This window comes from Engystomops pustulosus, chromosome 9 (assembly GCF_040894005.1).
Source record: "Engystomops pustulosus chromosome 9, aEngPut4.maternal, whole genome shotgun sequence".
Classification (NCBI taxonomy): domain Eukaryota; kingdom Metazoa; phylum Chordata; class Amphibia; order Anura; family Leptodactylidae; genus Engystomops; species Engystomops pustulosus.
In genome coordinates this window covers 89,581,234-89,601,803 of record NC_092419.1, presented here as the reverse complement: position 1 = coordinate 89,601,803, position 20,570 = coordinate 89,581,234, and the positions used below count along the sequence as shown (strand labels likewise).

Below are 20,570 nucleotides of genomic sequence, written 5' to 3'. Positions count from 1 at the left end.
TTTGACTCAAAATACAACATTCAGAAGACAGTCCTAATAATTCAATATTTTCATTATATGTCCTTAGCACCCACCACCCATCACACTAGAAGGAATGTAACATTCCTAATTCATATCTAATTTAACATAACTCCAGATTGAAAAAGGCTCCCCCCTCCTATGCAGCGTAACAAACTGTACTGTTTTTCTTAATGTTATCAAGATTATTCCGTAATCTATTATTTCCCCTTCTTTTTCTAAATTTTCCTTTATGTTAATAAAATTGAAAAATAAATTGAAAATTAAAGAATATGTATATATATAATAGAAATATAAACCATATATATAAAATAATATAAACCAAGTCTAAGAGTATTAAGTCGAGCCAAATCCAGAATTGAATGCAGCTCATTAATTGTGTACCATGTCTGTGCATTTTATATTAAAATTAAATAATTATAATTTAAATAAGTGAAACATAAAGAGTATCCATGATTCGTCCCTTCTTTATACTATATTTATATAGCTGTGATCTTTAAAAACTCCACTTCACTTAACTATTATATTTTTAATATTAGTATATGACTTGTTACTTTATGACTGTTTCAGACTTTAGATGACTTTTATGTATTTAAAAAATATGAATATGGGAACTCAAAAAAATGGCAGATGCTGGAGGAGAGGCAACTGGTTGTGGAGGAGGATGGCCGTTGTCTTGGCCGAGGTACTGAGATACAGAGTAAGGGCAGTGAACTGACCTTTTGCCCAGGTGAAGGAAAACCTATCCACAACAGTGTAGCGAGAGATCTCCACTCACTTGTAGTATGCTGTCCTCACACTTGACAGCGCACTTGCTAACAACAATTATTTATGTCTGCGTGTTGCATTGTGACAGCTGTGTAAGTGGCCAGATGTTATCTGCATACTCTTAACAACCAAACATATACATATCCTGTGGATACAAAGGGCTTCGAAAGGACTATTGGCCAATTTAAGGGATATGTTCTTACTTCTTATACTATGTCTATTACTGTCCATAGCACCTGATCCTACACATTCAATATATATGTACATTATCTTTGTAGATTAGAAATATATAGATCCAAAATCTCCTTGCTTTGCATCCTCAGTATTGTAAAGAACATATAGAACAGCATGTTAGTGTATATAGAATGAGAAGGGTTGCAAAAAATGTATTTATATTACCATTTATACAAAGTTCTACTCCTTCCCACAACCCCCTGTACTAAATAAAGTATTATTGGAAATATATAACCGTAAGCTCTTGTGAGCAGGACCCTCATTCCTATAGTTCCATCTGACCATGTTATTACTTTGTAGATGTACCCCATGATCTGTAAAGCAATGTGGAATAAGAATCGGAGAGAAAGAAGGGCTGATAGAAGGGTAACAACTCTTTCTCAGGTTGGTATGTGAGGTTGGGGTTTAAGATGCAACCACATTGAGGGGGACCCTTCTATTTTCAGACGCATTCTGAATTCTACCCATATTATTTTTGAACAGCCGTTTCTGACTTATTGGATTGATAACGCACTGAATTATTCATGAGATGTGAGAGATGTAAAAGCATCTGAGATCCTGACTACATTTGATATTGGTTGAGATTTGAATCAAGAACTAATGAGATAACATACAGGCAAATGTTAGTGTGAACCAGGCCGAGGTCGTATCAGACAAAACCAAAATCTGATGGTTTAGAGAGTAGAGAGGTAAGTGATCTGTTGCTGTACAGGTATAGTACTACCTTTGGTACCATCTGTAGAAGTATTTAGTCTACCTTCAGTACCATCTGTAGAAGTACACCGTCTACCTTCAGTACCATCTGTAGACGTATACCATTAAACTTTCAGTACCATCTGTAGACGTATACCATTAAACCTTCAGTACCATCTGTAGAAGTATACTGTCTACCTTCACTACCATCTGTAGAAATATACTATTAAACCTTCAGTACCATCTGTAGAGGTATACCGTCTACTTTCAGTAACATCTGTAGAAGTACGTCTACCTTTAGAACCATCTATAGAAGTACATTGTCTACCTTCAGAACCATCTATAGAAGTATAACGTCTACCTTCAGAACCATCTATAGAAGTACAACGTCTACCTTCAGTACCACCTGTAGAAGTACAGTACCATCTGTAGAAGTCCATTGTCTACCTTCAGAACCATCGGTAGAAGTACAACGTCTACCTTCAGAACCATCGGTAGAAGTACAACGTCTAACTTCAGTGCCATCTATAGAAGTACAACGTCTACCTTCAGTACCATCTAAAGAAGTACAACGTCTACCTTCAGAACCATCTGTAGAGGTACACCGTCTACCTTCAGAAGCATCTATAGAAGTACAACGTCTACCTTCAGAACCATATATAAAAGTACAGCGTCTACCTTCAGAACCATATATAAAAGTACGTCTACCTTCAGTACCATCTGTAGAAGTACAACGTCTACCGTCATAAGCATCTATAGAAGTATAACATCTACCTTCAGTACCATCTATAGAAGTATAACGTCTACCTTCAGTACCATCTGTAGAGGTACACCGTCTACCTTCAGAAGCATCTATAGATTTATAACGTCTACCTTCAGTACCATCTGTATAGATAAACCGTCTACCTTCAGTACCATCAATACCACCTTTTATCTTTAGCGCCATCTAAAGAAGTAAAACGTTTACCTTCAGAACCATCTGTAGATGGTACCATATGTCTACTATCTGTAGCTCTAGGTACCAGTCACTTATCATTAATATTTTATTGATTGCAAAAAGTCAGATTATATTGCTTTACAATTTAATATTCAACATGTGAATGAGAATTCAAATATAGACCCTCATATAAAAATTAGGAATAATAATAAATCTTTATAAAACGCCATCATATTCCGTAGAGCTTTACATATCATGGGGGGGGGGATATACAAATAAAATAAGACATTACAGAGTAATCATGAAGATGCAACAATAGGAATCAGTGTCCGGCTCACAAGAGCTAAAGATTCTTAAAGATAATGATAATGTCTATGGAAACACTAGAACCACCGATAGAATCCTCTCAATGACGATGTTCACACTAAATTCAATTAATTTATCTGTATAATAACAGATATTATTCCTAGTAATTTATGTTTTACAAACTTCTTCATTTAAATTCTATTTTCAGGAACCCTAGATACTTAGGCTCTGGTGCCGAAGGAAACTCAGCAGATCAGTAATACAATTGGCCGGAGTACAATGTGGGCCCTGGTATAGCCCCAGGAGACTACAGTATATTCTTCTTGTGACTTAGTAACACTTAATAAATCTACACATCAAATAACAGAGAACTTGACCCTAGTGATGCTGACATTAACTCTACAATAGACTCAGGGCATCCGCTGCTCATGGACTTGGACTGGGGATTTAGCAGAGGAAGTAAAGAGCATAGAGGTTATCTCTACAAGAAGAGCCCCAGCACTGGGTGTGATAATACACTGGAAGACATGACATAGCACTCAGGCAAGGAGCACGCTGTGGAATAAAGCAGAGTACAACAAAAAACTGTTCGACCTTCTCTACAACAACCCGATCCTGGATGTGATACAAGCAGAACAATACATACAAATTCTATATACTTGGTTGTGTATGACAACTCTATTAAATATATAGAAATGAGCCCCAAGTGCAATTTCCCTCTATCACACATGAGAGTGTCCCAACATGCATAAATATACTACCCATACTCCACTATAGGCGACACAATACAGTTCATTATAGCTATTATTTCATTATTCCCCGACAAGTGTCATTACACCTCTGGGCAGCTCTATAAATCCAATGTATTTACACTTTACACATGTGCAGTAAAAATGTAGCAATATAGAATATAAGATGAATATCACATAAAAGCAAATACTATGAGCAGGGAGCCTTACATCAAAGCGAATGGTGATCACAGAGTATGGATTGTTTTCTATAGAATTTGTATACTGGTCTATATATTGTATGGATTATATATTATCTATAATATATAACGATCTTATGTAGTGTATACAATAGTTCACTATAGATCTCTATTTACAGTCTGTATGGATTACATGTAGTGTTCTGATACATGAGAATGTAGATACATTACATCAGATTTATAGACTATGGATTATAATAAACCTTAGATCGTATGGATGATACAGTATGTGGGGTTCTTATATATTGATTGTCTGTTAATTATTACTAAAATATATTGTATTTTGATGTATACAGTATATGAATTATTACAGTATTCTGATAAATTGATACATAAAATAAATTAAATTAAATAAGAATTTCTAATCTCCAAAGTAAATATTTTATATACTTGTTTAAAAACTGGACCAATAATATATTTTTTTTATCTTCTTTTTACTTTTTTTCTGATTTATAGGGTGTATTATATTCAATGTTATGATACTTGAATGGTAGATTGTAATCTGATCTATAGATAGTGGAAGAATTATACATTTAAATCTGATCAATATTGTATATTTTTTATCATAATCTGATCTTCAGATAATATAGATTCTACTTATTATATTTTTATAATATGATCTACTTGTATTATATACAGCTTTTGATTATGATGTTTATGTATACAATATTATATTCTAATCTATCTATCTATCTATCTATCTATCTATCTATCTATCTATCTATCTATCTATCTATCTATCTATCTGTCTACCTATATTCCTGCCACTATCTAAATATCCATATGTTTAAACCTATATAGGTTTTATAGTTTATATACCATTATTGCATATTATAAGGAATTATAGGGCCTGATTCAAACAGTATTTTTGCAGGTTATATAGGGTCTATCATTGGACCTTAAGTATTCCTATAATAGGTGCTAACGAGCATCTATGTACCAGTCATCATTAGTTTATAAAATTGTATAAATTTTCCAAGATTTCTTGTGTGTGATTGGTGACAGGTTGAGATGCTGATATGAGATGAGATGATATATCTTCAGATTTTTAACACAGTTGCTGAGCAAAAAGAAAAGATTAGAATCAGCCCTTAAAAAATATTGTCTCTGAATTAAAACGGTATTACAACAAATTGTGTGTGTGTGTATATATATATATATATATATATATATATATATATATATATATATATATGATAAGATTTTGTATTCCAAACTACATTTGATTGTTTAGATAATTGAAATTTATTACATATTTTATATAGATTATGAGGATTCTGTAATTTTTATACTGTAAATATTGTACTCTGCACTTTATATGTTGTATCGGTTTTGCAATCTATACACTACACAAATATAAGTTATATATTGTTCCCTGATCAAACACTTTTATATTGTCCAGATTGTTACTACATACTATTTAATATTGAGCACTGATCTATTTTTCTGTGAAATATGCATATTATATATTTTTATCATATATATATATATATATATATATATATATATATATATATATATATATATATATATATATATATACACATATATCATGAAGAACAGAGGTTTAATATATCAGTTCAAAATCCCATTGTAAATTTTATTTCCTCTTTAATGGTCAGTTTTGTCACAGATCCATTATACATGCCATTTTTCAACCGGAAGAAAAGTACTACAGCCTTTTTTCCGTAAAAAAAAATGCATGGATAACAGATCCCTGCCTAAACGGAACATAACGGATGACATAAAATTTACATTGATTTCAATGGGATTTTAAGTGATACGTTAAACCTCTGTTAAACCTCCACTCTTTACTTTTCTTAACGGATACGGAGGGAAGGAACGGGAGTGTGTAATGAGCCTTATATGTATGTATATAATTTTTACATAGTGCATACTGTAACTTATATCCTGTGTCTGTTCTATAGATTATAGACTTTTATCATGACCAAGTCATTTTTTGCCCAATATATTATGACAGGAATTTGATTTTAGTTTATATCCATCTATACAGTCATACATATTCTGCTTTATTACATAGCTTGTGTACACTTTACTTTGCAATGTAAATGATAGACTGTGTAAGTAATACAATAAATGATAGTCATTGTGCTCTCTATAAAGATGACATGATGTGTGTGATGTTGGGGTGTCATTTCATAGTCTGAAAAATGTTGATATAAAATCATTATTAAATAAAAACCCAATCAATACAATACAATCATCAGACTTGGTGATAATAATTACAATTAAAATGTAATTATTGATAATAAGATTTTGTGATTTAAAAAAAACTGAAGTTGCATAGAAATATTATCATTGTATTACTGGTGACACTTTTTATATCTACAAATAGTTGTAGAAAAAGATTTGATCAATAGAAGAAATATAGATCAGGGTGAGATAAAATCGCTTTGCAGTTCTGTCCCTTCCATGATGCGGAAACATGTGGGATCACAGTGTGAATGTGGTGTAAGATTATTGAAAAAGTATTCTGCATTTGATGTAACAAATGATGATACAGATAGTGGAGTAGTAAAAGTCCAGATCTGCATGATCAAGATGCTAAGTAGAAAGAGATGGAATCGATTATAAATCACCATCTGGAAAATAACAAACTAGAACGAAATAGTAACATTAACCCTTTCCTGATCTCCTGGGTTTCACATGTTGATCGCTTGTTATTGTTGCATTATAAGTGTGAACTGTATATTTTTTTCATAGTAAATTCCCAGTATTACTCTGAGGTATCCATACATGTCATAATTTCTTAGTCTACGGTATATGCGGCTGATAAACTACACAGCTCCTAAAGCCGACAATATCACATAGAAGCATCACCACTTGTACAGCTATAAAAGTTTTCTCAAATCACCACAAATCTGAATATATTCCTCATTATTACTTATATCTAAGTGATTGCAGTGATGATTCCTCACTTTTGCAAACTGACTTTTCATTCTTCATTATTTAGAATTTTGGTATGTAAATGGCGACAATTCAACTATCACAATCACCATCTATCTATTTATTTATCCATCCATCTAATTATTCATGATCTATGTATCTATCTATTTAGCTATATATATATATTTATATTTATTAACTATTATATCTACATTAATTTACCTTTAACCATTCTATCTACTAATTGCCAATTTAACAATTATGTGTCTCTCATATATCATCTATTTATTTATTATCGATCAATCTAATGATTATATATCTATCTACCTATTATCTATCTATATTTCTATTTTTTACAATGTATGTATTTATCTATCAGCATCTATTAGTTTACATTTTGTCATTCTATGGTACCTACTTATTATCTATATCTATATTATTAATCTTTAAACAGGCAGTGGTAGCATAGATATATAAATACATGTAGTTTTCTCCTGCTGCTCCTACAGTTTCTAGTCCAATATTATGTAAAATATGCTGAATTAATTCTCTGCTATGTGTATTACACTAATGATAAAAAGCCACATGAAAGAAAACTCGGACTTCTATGGATGAGAGGAATCAGTAAGATATTCAAATCACAGGAAAATGTGCAAATGTACATAACCAGAAATCTGTACATAAAAGTACATAACCAGTAATCTAATACAGACATTCCCAAATATATATATATATATATATATATATATATATATATATATATATATATATATATATATATATATATATATGTGTGTGTGGGTAGAAAGAAAGGCAACTGTATGTGTATCAAAAGTGTATGCAAAAAGACAGATGATGTAAATATAGATATATATAGATAGATACAAAGAACGTTTAACAAGATAAATATTTATATGAGCATCAAGAGAGTGGGTTTGAGATGGGTAGCTATATAGATGTTAATAGACTATATTAAATAGTAAATAGTTGATAGAATAGATAGATAGATAGATAGATAGATAGATAGATAGATAGATAGATAGATAGATAGATAGATAGATAGATAGATACATAGATAGATACATAGATAGATACATAGATAGATACATAGATAGATAGGCTTCAGATGGAAGCTGAAACGTAGCCCTATTTTTGATATTGTCTAGATAGATGGAAAGCTAGATAGATAGATAGACAGATAGATAGATAGTAACCAATCAGTACACAAACCATTGTTACTGAAGGATATCCAGAAAAGTCAGGATAGAGAAGAAATTAATAAAATGAACGAAAAAGATAAAGAGATAACTGTTGACAGCTGTATAGATAAATACATGGAGAGATAGATAATAAAGATTAGCTGAAATAGGAATTATATCAAATACATAGAAAGATACAGAAATAAACTAATGATGCAAAGAATACATAAGATCGATAGATAGAAGGATAGAGGCAATATAAATGAAATGGGACAAAAATAGAACAGATATTGATTACCGATATAGATAGATATTTACAAAGTTAGATATTATTTATGTGATAAGTAGGTAGATATATATAAACATATAACGGGTTATAATAGATAGATATGAAATAAATAGATAATAGGTATATGATATAGAGATACACAATTAGGCTCCCGTATATTGGTTTATTACAGTGTATACTGTGTCATTTCTGATGTGTCATGGCCAGTCAGTGTGAAAGCTCTAGTGGATGGAGATGAAATGATACTGTACTTTATACTTGTGTAGCCTATGTATTATATACTAATCATTCACCCAATTGGTAGTGGTATATATTAAATCTCATATACTAGTCATAGACAATAATTTATTAGATCCTATATACTAGTCATACACAATAGGGATCGGTATGTATTAGATCCTGTATACTAGTTATATAAATATGTAGCGGTGTGCATTAGTTCCTATACACTAGTCATACACAATAAGTAGTAAGTATTAGATCCTGTATATTAGTTATATAAAAAGGTAACAGTGTCTATTAATCCCTATATACTAGTCATATACAATAAGGAGCATTATGTATTAGTTCCTATATACTACTCATAGACAAGATGGAGCAGTATATATTAGTTATTTTATTCTAGTCATAGACAATAAGGTGCAGGATGTATTAGATCCTATATACTAGTCATACACAATAAGTAGTATGTATTAGATCCTATATACTAGTTATATAAAAAGGTAGCAGTTTCTATTAGTTTCTATATACTAGTCATATACAATAAGGATCAGTATGTATTAGTTCTTATATACTAGTCATAGACAATATGGAGGAGTATGTATTGATTATTTTATTCTAGTCATATACAATAAGGGGCAGTATGTATTAGTTCTTATATACTAGTCATAGACAACATGGAGCAGTATGTATTGGTTATTTTATTCTAGTCATATACAATAAGGGTCAGTATGTATTAGTTCTTATATACTAGTCATAGACAATATGGAGCAGTATGTATTAGTTATTTTATTCTAGTGATATAGAATAAGGGTCAGTATGTATTAGTTCTTATATAATAGTGTATATGTATCAGTACCCCAGGCTCCCCTCACTTATGTCCCTGGTTAGTGTCCCGTCTCTTACCATGATGTGAGGGCTCTTGGTGTCCAGACCTGGAGTTGTTCCCCTGAGGATCTGCTTATGATGGGACATCACCTTCCACCAGATATTGTTAAGAAACCCCCTGAGTCAGAAGTTGTTTTAGATGCCACCAAGTTCCTCTTTATATCCCCTGCAGCCCATACACAGCAGCTCCAAACAACAAATAAGAACTTTCCAGGAGGCATTTAAACCATTTCCAACAAAAGATGTGTCTCTTTAATGAAGCAATTTGAATCTAGATTGATTTTTTTTTGCTGCACTTAACCCATGCCTCTTGAAGTAATCGTTTCGTTCCCATGTAATCCAAGGCAGAGGAGAAAAAAACCCCACAAACTACCTGCAATTAGAAATTGCACAAAATGCCCAGGATAAGAGGCAGCAAGTGTCAATTTCAGCTGTCAATCAGACAATCCATCAGGCCACCCAAAGAATTGCAAATTTCATTTCTTTTAATGGTTGTAATTAAAAATCGATTTTTTTCCCCTTTATGCACAAAAAGATACATTTGCTTAAATGATCTGTACTTCTCTTTTTTTAACAATAAACCTGGGACCAGAGTTAACTCAGACAATTAAACAGTATATGAGCAAATCCTGGGAGGAATACAAGTGTCTACCATAAAATGATGCCAATATCATACAATACAAGAATCCCATCATCTCACCTTTCCTGCAGAGTCTCCCTCAGGGTCCAGGTTGTTCCCCTCTGATTGAGGGGTGACATTATCATTTTTCCAGTACATGGAGAGAAAGAAGTAGAAACAGCAATGAGATGTTGTCCCAAGGTGATATAATCCTCCCAGTGTTCAGGATCTGCTGCAGAATTGATGTGGGATTAGAGACCTCATGTCCAAGACTGAGGTGTCTGCCCACAAGAAGACGAGATGTGGCTGGAAGTGGGAAGTTAGACGAGTCTTCCTTGCACTTTCCTGTTGGATAGAGCTGAGAGGCAGGAAAGGAAGGGAAGGAACATTACAGGCTGGGAGGGAGGTCTGAGAAGTGGCCAAGAACAGCAGCTCTGAGGTCCACCTTCCAGAGGAGAAGACCCTGGAGAACCTGGCAGACATTAATCCACAGGTGATGTGAAGATCTCAGCTTGGAACTTGCTGTCTTGATCCTTTATAAAACACAATGGACTTGAGGTTTTTCCTCCAGGATCACCAAAATCTGCTGCTCTCAGCTCTGATTCCTGGACTATAGTGCCCTGAGGAGCAGGACTGGGGTGCTCCTGCCTGTGCTCTGGTAGCAGGTTCTTAGCTATCTAGGGCAGACTTTGCCATTATTAAACCAGCTTCATATAGAGGACATCACATAGGGACACCTGATCCATTCATCATAATGATGTAGAGTTGACTTTATCTCCCCTCCTCCCCATATGATCCCCCCAACTGCTCCACATAGTGAATCTGAGAAGATCACTAACCATTATACTGTGCATCCAATATACCTTTTATAAATTGTATTTACCTTATTATAATCTTTTCAAAACTTCAATTTTGTATATAGTTACACACACCCAAGACTTACAACAGGATACTATTTGCATGATCAAGTTTTATAGTCTATATGTATCATATTATATTATTTCATAATATGTTCTGTATAAAATTGTATTTCTATATGACTATATATTAGCCTAGTATGTGAATACTGTAATTTTTCTGTATATTACCAGACGTAGCAGACTGGTTTCAGTGATATACTCCTGTTGTAGGTAGAGGTTGCTAAGGCCTCCTGTCGGGCTGCATACAACAGGCCCATTGTCCCTTGTTTGCGGGTCATGTATCATCGGCTTGTGACGCAGAAATAGGACCTAATTTATAATTTGTGGCTCGAGCTGTCAGCTCATACACGGGAAGCTGTGTGTATGAACCCATAGAAAGACATAGGGACAAGTTGTTGAAGAAACACTCGAGGTCTCAGGCAGGGGAAGACTGCAGATGAACTGTTAGTTTGCAATAAAAAAACAAACAAAAAAACATATTTACGGAAAATTCTAATTTCCTTTGTTGGCCTGTGGTGCCTGTGACCCGGACTGACATGATTACTGGGGACAGGACCAGGTTCGGACTGGCCCACAGGTAAACAGGAAGATCTACTGGTGGGCCCCTGAGCTAGGTGGGCCCCCATGCCATTCAATAGTACCCTCACGTTTATTCAAACAGATACTCAGCACACAGACATCCTATGTATTCCTATAATAACAGAATATGGATAAATTAAACATCACTATTGAGCCCTATGCATCCAAGTCCGACATTAGACATATTGGGGCAGATTTACTTACCCGGTCCCACAATCCCGCGGTACGTTGTCTGACGTGGATTCGGGTCCGGCGCGATTCACTAACATCATGTGTTTGAGTTCCTTCCTGTGTCGCTGCTGCGCCGAGGTCCGTCGGAGTTCACCTGCTTCTTCCTGGTGCATGTAAATGCTTGATCTTGCAACACAATTAATTTTTAAAATTCCGCGGTTTGTCCGAATCCATCGGGTTGTCCGCGTGCAAGCCAGCACCAATGCGCCATAATCCGATCGCGTGCGCCAATTCGGCGCAAAACGGTAATATTCGGGAAACCCCACGAAAGTGCGGCGTTCTGACCCTTAGTCAATGAGCCCCAATATGTCATTAAATGTAATGCAAGGAGTTTGTGTTTCTTTACTAAACAGGGACTCCTTGTATTATATAAAATAAAGATTAGATAAAGATTATTTATATTATTATTATATATCGGTATAATTTAAGGGGCCCATCTACAGCAATGTTGTCAATCCGTGAGTGTGAAACTGCCCTTACACTGTTGGTTTAGCATCCTGGATGGAATCACTATGGACATTCTACATGTGTGTCCACCGACCTTAGCCAGGAGGTAGTAGGTAGGTTATAGAGAATAATACACCATTTACCTGAATTGTAAGTATTACTGAAACCTACTCAGGGAGATGACAGATTTAGAACCTGTTCTTTGTTTGTTCACTGACAATATTGCATCAGTGGAAAAAGACTGAGGTGTGAATAAACCCACTGAAAAATAATGGATCAGTAAGACATCACTGAAGCCGCGAACAGAAAACCAATTTGTATGTGTCCATAAGGCTGTATGCACATAAATGCGTGCTCTCCCGGCCATTACCTGTCCGGGTACAGCAAAGCGGAGGAGTGAGTGCTCCTCACCCGTCCCCTCTACATAGAAGGCTATAGAAAGGCCAGATCACGGTATAGACACAGAGTGCTCACCGCACAGTGACCTGGTGCCATAGACCTCTATGAGGGCCATGATCTGACCACAAATTTTGCGGCCCCCATAACAGTCATGTTCACGAGGCCTGATGTGAAACAAAATGCCAATATAAATCTACCCTAAGTGGGTGGGGAGCAGGATATTAAATAATTTAGCAATATCCATCTATTAAAAGTTCTGCTCCGCTTTGCTGATATGTAAAGTGAAGCCTCCAGTCTCTTACCTCATCAGCCATAAAATGGACATAGATGGAGGGTCATGTTATCTCTAACTGTCCATGAGCAATCACCCTGCCGCCACCTTTTGTAGTATTCATAAATACAATCATAAGGTCCTGGAAGGTAGATTGGTCAGGGACAGTTAGAGATCACATGACCCTCCATCTGCATCCATTTTATGGACGGAATGGCTGATGAGATAAAAGACATTTCAGGAAAGTGGAACAGAACTTTTAATAGATGTATATTGCTAAATTACCTAATAATCTCCCCCCACACTTACACACACATTACAAAAAACTTAAAGTAAGTGACTAAGTAAAAATTTGAAACACATTGAACAAACCCTTTAATTTGGCTCTATCCTTTGTTTTTTTTTTCTTTTTATTTCTTCAAAGTTTCTCAGAATTTATACATTACTCTCTTTTAAATGTACAGGCGGTCCCCTACTTAAGAGCACTCGACTTACATGTGACCCCTAGTTACAAACAGACCTCTGGACATTGGTAATTTATTGTACTTTAGTCCTAATCAGCTGTAACAGTTATCACAGGTGTCTGTAATGAAGCTTTAGTGTTAATCCCGGTTCTTATGACAACCCAACATTTTTAAAATCCAATTGTCACAGAGACCAAAAAAGTTCTGGCTGGGATTACAATGATAAAGTATACAATTCCGACTTACATACAAACTCAACTTAAGAACAAACCTACAGACCCTATCTTGTATGTAATCCGGGGACTGCCTGTACATAAGCAAGTACTAAAGACGGAGCTGTATACACACAACGGTAATAAAGTGTAAACAATTAAAAATATTGCTACATGTGTATATTGTATTATAGAGCCCCCATCAAAATCAATCACTATAAAATTCTTCATCTGTATTATATTTTATAAGTTTTTTCCTGGTTTATATGGGTTATTGTCTCCCTGGTATGGCAGGGAGTTTACATCATATGGGATTTATTAAAGGAACCTTACACTAATAAACTCAGTGTAATCATAAGACTTCAGTCAGATGTGAATACCACAACACAAGATCCTGGCAAGATGGTACAGAATCTTGTCTGTCTCTTCATGGCGACCTCTTCTATGGGGCAATTATTGGTTGGGGTTTTCATACTGTTGGTCCTGGAATAAAGGTAACGTTTTGAGGCACAGGTAAGGAGACATCAATGTGGCTTACAGGGTACAGAGGAACTGTCTGATCAGGTCTACTGGCAGGTGCTCCATATTCACAGGACAGAGAATGAATATCCCATGCCATTATTATAGAGGTTTTCCCACAAAGACGAGTGCTGAGACCCTCGCAGATCGCAAAAACAAGGGGTCCGTCGGAGATTGTGAGCTCAGCACTCGGCAATTTCCGTCAGCAACATAGAGATTAATGGAGAAGAACAGTCATGTGCAGCTTTCTGGTCCATTAATCTAACGGAGCGACGAGGGGTCCAACAGACCCCTCATTTTTGTGATCTGTTGGGGCCTCAGTACTGGGCCCCCTACTGATCAGCAAGTTAGGCCCTATTCCATGGATAGGGCCTAACTTTTCTTTGTGGGAAAACCCCTTTAACATGGGACACTCAGGCACACTGGGGCACATTTACTTACCTGACCGATGGAGTTTAACCGAAGTGCATTGTCCGACGTCAATGCATTGTGTCGTGATTCACAAAGATCGTGCGCCCAATTTCCTGCATGTGTCGCTTCCCTGCTCAGGTCCTTCCCAATGCATGTAAGTGCATTGGTTGCGAACACAATTTGAATATTAAATCTCCTGCTCAGTCCGAATCAGTTGGATCATCTGATGGCATGCCTCCCGATTTCTCTCGCATGAAGGCCAGCGTTATTGCGCCACAATCAGATCGCATGCGTCACAATCCCCAGTTAAATACCTGTCACAGTGGCGCAAAGCCCGAAAATTTCTAAAATCGGAAAGTGCAATCCACGAGACCCTTACTAAATAAGCCCCGCTGTGTTTTGCCACTCTGTGACCCAGGTTAGTATGGAGAGGGGAGGATTGCTCACCCCTCTTCTCTCCTGCACCCAGCTGCTTGTCAGTACTTAATATCTAACGCAATGTATGTAAAAAAAAATGACACCAAATTTGCACCATTTTCTGAGCGCCTCCACTTTATTCTTTGGATCAGTGCGATCACAGGGATAACACATTTATATAGATTTTATTATGTTTTAATACATTAACAAAAATGTCAAAAATCTTGTGCAAATTTTCTTTTTGTATGACATTATTTTGAGACCAATACGTTTTTCAGTGTAAGGTGTTATTATTTGCCAAAAGAGCTGATATTTACTTTTCTACCATTTCAGGGACTGTACAATTTTTTGATCACTTTTTATGTCTTCTGTTACGGGATTCACCAGCAAGAATCGTTTAATATTGTCCCATTTGTCCTTTTCTTCTGTAGCCTATTTTGTCCTTGGTTTTATATTAATATGTTTTATACTACATGTGAATAAAGATTAAATATATTTTGATTTGATGCCGTAGTTTAAAACACACACAAGGTATAGTTACACAGATATTCAGCGACAATGTCTAAAACTGTCTGCAGCCTTGTATGGTCAGAACTGCTGACAGATTCCCTTTAACAAGTAATGCTTAAAGTGGTTGGCCACTTGTAAATAAATCTGTGTATTTACCTCTTTTGAAAGCTTCAGCCTTTCCCTGTTCTCACCATGCTGCCCTCTACATATACAGAGCTTCCTCTCCCTCTTTTCATGGCATCAGCCACTGTGTCTCTTGAAAGATCGTTTAATGAGGTGAATTTACCTTGTTTTCTCCAGATGGAGACAGTGCCCCCTCGTCTTTTGATTTTATTTAACCTGGACCAACTTCCCACTTTTTTTTTTGTATGGACCATTCATATATTTATATAAATTAATCATGTCCCCTCATAGTCGTCCATACGAGACCCTCCATACCCCTTATCATTTTTGTGGCTCTACGTTGAACCCTCTCCAGCTCCAGGGCATCCTTTTTATGGACCAGAGCCCAGAACTGGACGGCATATTCCAGGTGAGGCTGAACCAATGCCTTGTACAGTGATAATATTACATCCCTATCCAAAGAGTCCAGACCACTTTTGATACATGACAAGATCCTACTAGCTTTAGAGGCAGTTGATGGACATTGCATGCTTTTATTTAATTTATGATCTACTAGTACCCCCAGGTCCTTATCAACAAGGGACTCTCCCAGATTTAATCCCCCAAGGACATATGTTGCCTGTGGACTATTAGCTGCCAGGTGCATAACCTTACATTTATCCACATTAAAACTCATTTGCCAAGTGGATGACCAAATATTCAGTTTGTCCAAGTCCAACTGCAGCCTATGAACATCCTCCATAGACTGTATTACACTACACAGCTTGTACTACTACTCCCATCCTCCATAGGCTGTATCACACTACACAGCTTGTACTACTACTCCCATCCTCCATAGACTGTATCACACTACACAGCTTGGTGTCATCTGCAAAAATAGACACAGCTTGTACTACTACTCCCATCCTCCATAGACTGTATTACACTACACTGATTGTACTACTCCCGTCATCCTCCGTACACTGTATTACAGTACACAGCTTGTACTACTACTACTACCATCCTCCATAAACTGTATGACACTACACAGCTTGCACTACTACTCCCATCCTCCATAGACTGTATCACGCTACACAGCTTGTACTACTACTCCCATCCTCCATAGACTGTATCACACTACACAGCTTGTACTACTACTCCCATCCTCCATAGACTGTATCACACTACACAGCTTGTACTACTACTCCCATCCTCCATAGACTGCATTACACTACACAGCTTGGTGTCATCTGCAAAAATAGACACAATGCTATTAATTCCTACCTCTATATCATTAATAAATATATTAAATAGTAGTGGGCCAAGCACAGAACCCTGGGGTCCACCACTCATAACTGGTGACCATTCCGAGTAGGAATTATTGACCATAACTCTCTGGATCCGATCCTTCAGCCAGTTTTCAGTCCAATTCGAAATGATTCCTGCCAAACCAATAGACCTTATTTTACCCATGAGGCGTCTATGAGGGACAGTGTCAAATGCCTTTGCGAAGGCCATAGTAACAGTCCCCGGTTTATCTTGCTGGATTTTGTTGGTAGATTTCCTTTAAATGATTACTCTTTATTGAAACAGGGTAGCACAGGCTGATAATAGTTATATGAACAATGTACTACCTATAAGCACACTCAAAATAAGTAACATTTAGTCATTAGGGGGCGCTATTCAGCGGACCAATACCAAAATATCAGCAATCAGTTAACTTATATTCATTCTTTTCTCCATTGATAGAACCTGACAATTTTAGGAGAAATGGATACCTTTTGCCACACCCAAAATGAATTAGTCTTGACAAAAGCCAAAAGGTCACATGGACTTTCAGGTTCAGACATAAGAAGTAAAGATAAAATAAAATCCTAAAGCAGCCGTCCCTGTTCATTATATTGAGTGCACTTTTGTGAGAGATGAGCGGTGAAATGGTGGGGCGGCGCACTGTATATGTATATAGTAAACTATTCTGATTACATTCCTGTCTTCTTCCAGAATGCATTATGTAATATCCAGTCCTGACAGGACAGCGTTTTATAAATGAGAATATTGCATGCTAGTCTGTAATCTGGCCTGGTAGATTCGGGCCCCTCTGGTAATATGATAATTCCATACAGATCCTGCGGGCTCCGACATAAAGGACATCCATCCAGTAACTCGATATGATGAAGTCTCGCAAATGATGTTAGTTTTTTATTCGTTGTGACAACTTAATTGTACTGCGAACCAGAATCAGATGAAAGCCCTTTCCAGAAATAAGATCAAGTTCAGATCATGATCAAGAAAAGTTGTTAACTCTGTTTAAATTAAGAACATCATTTTGTCCCCAGATTTAAGGCTGGCGTTCAGGAAAAGAACACGGAGAAATAAAGATGCGGAACTAAAACTGGAGCGAGAAATTGTAGGATCTAGTCTGGTTATTAGTCTTTTTTTCTAATATAGGACAACAATATCGTCCAACAAGGAAGCCTGTAATAAAACTGAGTAGTAATGTAGCGGTCGCCGCTCCCCTATCGTTACCATCTCTATAGGGGAGATTTATCATCAAGTTTCTGAGGTAAAACTGTTTTAGTTTCTAATGGAAACCAATCAGAGCACAGCTTTAATTTTCTAAACATCTGTGGGAAAATAAAAGCTGAGCTCTGATTGGTTGCCATGGTCAACTAGAACAGTTGTGCTCTAGACGCACTGACTCATGTTGTAAGGCCTGTTCGGACATTGACATATACTGGTTGCTAATAGGTTGTAGCAGGGGCTTAACACACATTGTACAGCATAATATGTATATAACATATATGTGCTGTATATGTTATGTATATATACTATATGTGTATGCAGTATATGATCTCTCAGAGTAGGAGATTTATTGGAAGTCTCTTAGAGCAGAACTGTTCTAGTTGTCCATGGTAACCAATCAGAGCTCAGCTTTCATTTCCCCACAGCTGTTTATAAAATTAAAGCTGAGTTTTGATTGGTTTCCATGGGCAACTAGAACAGTTTTACCTCAGAAACTTAGGGTAAATCTCCCTATACATGTGCATATATGCTGTACATTTGTATATAGTACTGTATGTGTATATGCCCTAAATGTGTGCACATGAATGGATAAATGAAACCCCCAAAGATCACGAGGGGTCCTATGGGGGTCCAGGTACCTCCATCGGACCCCATGTTCTGCTCCATATATCTCTATGCAGCTCGGCAATCTCCATCAGCTCCGACGAATGGAGCAGAACGGATATGCGCGTCTGTCTGTTCCACTCATCTCCGGGAGGGACAAGGGGTCCGACAGAGGTACCTGGGACACCATCGGACCCCTCGTGCTCGTGATCTGTCTCATAACTGAGACCCCCACCGATCAACAAGTTAGGCCCTATCCTTTGGTGTCACATTTTTTAGTGACTCCACAATGACACAAAAGTTACAAATGTGTTGGCTAGTGTTACTGCAATATTAAATAGATATCATCCCCTTATCCCCCTGTAAGCCCACCCAACAGTACTTAGTTATGTGGTATGCATATTCCCCCAAGGTCCTTTTTGCAAATTTCTAAGTGTCAGCACTCCTGTGAAATGCTCCTTTATTGTCATGTAATATGAAGTCAAGTAGGTAGAGCAGCCCATCCAGGCCTCCTGACCGCCGTATGATCTGCCCAATCCAAGCATCCTTGGTGCCAGCCTTGCATCAGGATTGTGCCATGCAGCTATTAACCCCTTTTGTTCACCGGTGAGGTTACATCATTTCTGGGAAAAAACCTGCATCATATCCATCCATCAGTACAAACCTTGTTTGCAAATTTCTTTCAGACATTCATGTTAACAAAACGCACAAAATTCGGAAAAAATTACAGGATCATTAAGTTTTTTTTCCCCTGAAATGCACAATAATCTCCATGCAAAAAAAAAAAAAAATTGGGGGCATCTCTCATTTCGGTCTTGATACCTCTTACTAGGGTTGAGCGGACCTGATGAAGATCGGGTTCTTGCCAAATCTTATGTCCAGCAAAATCCGGCAATAGACGCTCCTTCCCTTCTGAGCTGCATTGTGCAGCCATACCGCAGTTTGTGATCACATGTGGGATATTACTGCATTCAGGAGAAACTGGGTAACAAACAAAGGGGTGCATTTACTTCTTTAACCCCTTCTATAAATAAAAATTTAGTGGCCAAATTAAGGTTTTTTGGAAAAAGATTTTCACTTACAAAAGCCAATGTAAATACTCGCTATTAAGCATCTGTGGTGGTAAAAAGTTCAATATCAATGTAGATAAATTCTCTGGGTGGTGTAGTTTCCAAAATACTTATAGGGGGGGGGGGGTCATTATTCTAGTAGCTCAGTAACTTTTCAAATATATGTAATGGCAACTGAAGACAAGACAAGGTCATCAAAATCTGCCCTCTAAAAGCTCAATGGCTGCTTCCATTCTGTGCTGTGGGCCATTAAAGGAGTTTACATTGACATGTGACAAAATCTGAGATCTATTTTCTCATTTTATCCTACAGGAACATGTACATTTTAGGACTAAATAATCATTTAATTCTGAATAGAACCTCTATTTTGTTTTAATTCTTGTGAGAGGCTTAAAGGGTTGACGCGCTTAACAAAGGCTGTTCTTATTAGTTTGAGGGGGTGCAGTTTGAAAAATGGGGCGATTTGTGGGAAGTTTCTAATAAATAGAACTTTGAAAACCTGAAGATGAATTCTCTAAAAATATTGAATCTGAAATTTACTTGACAATTTGGAAAATCGTGGGCGGTTAGACTAACTGTATGATGAGTATAACATTTAGAATTTTTAAAAAAATTTTCACCAAATTTCCATTTTATTTAACAAATAAACAAAATATATACCAAATATACAAAATATTTAACAAAATATAGCATTATGGTGAAGTACAACATGTCATGAAAAGACAGTCTGAAAATAAACTCGGTATGGTAAAAATCAGGCTGTGAAGGGTGAAAATGAGCTTAGTCCTGAAAGAACTGCCTTAAACAGAAAGGAAAACACCACAAAA

The 20,570-nt window shown here is 36.4% G+C and overlaps 1 protein-coding gene across 3 annotated transcripts in view; it reads right to left on the bottom strand.

Annotated features, from left to right (window-relative positions):
* Positions 1 to 10,569, bottom strand: part of LHX6 (LIM homeobox 6) — a 113,103-nt gene extending 102,534 nt beyond the window's left edge. The window contains exons 1-2 of one of the 3 annotated variants that reach the window (XM_072123318.1): positions 10,147 to 10,569; positions 9,465 to 9,536 (exon numbers count right to left, since the gene is read on the bottom strand). In XM_072123318.1, the coding sequence (XP_071979419.1) occupies positions 9,465 to 9,536; positions 10,147 to 10,224 (150 nt within the window). In that variant the 5' untranslated portion in view covers positions 10,225 to 10,569. Of the gene's footprint in view, positions 1 to 9,464; positions 9,681 to 10,146 lie in introns of those variants that run through there. The other 2 variants (XM_072123313.1, XM_072123314.1) reach the window with 2 other exon arrangements.
* Between the last annotated feature and the right edge of the window lie 10,001 nt (positions 10,570 to 20,570).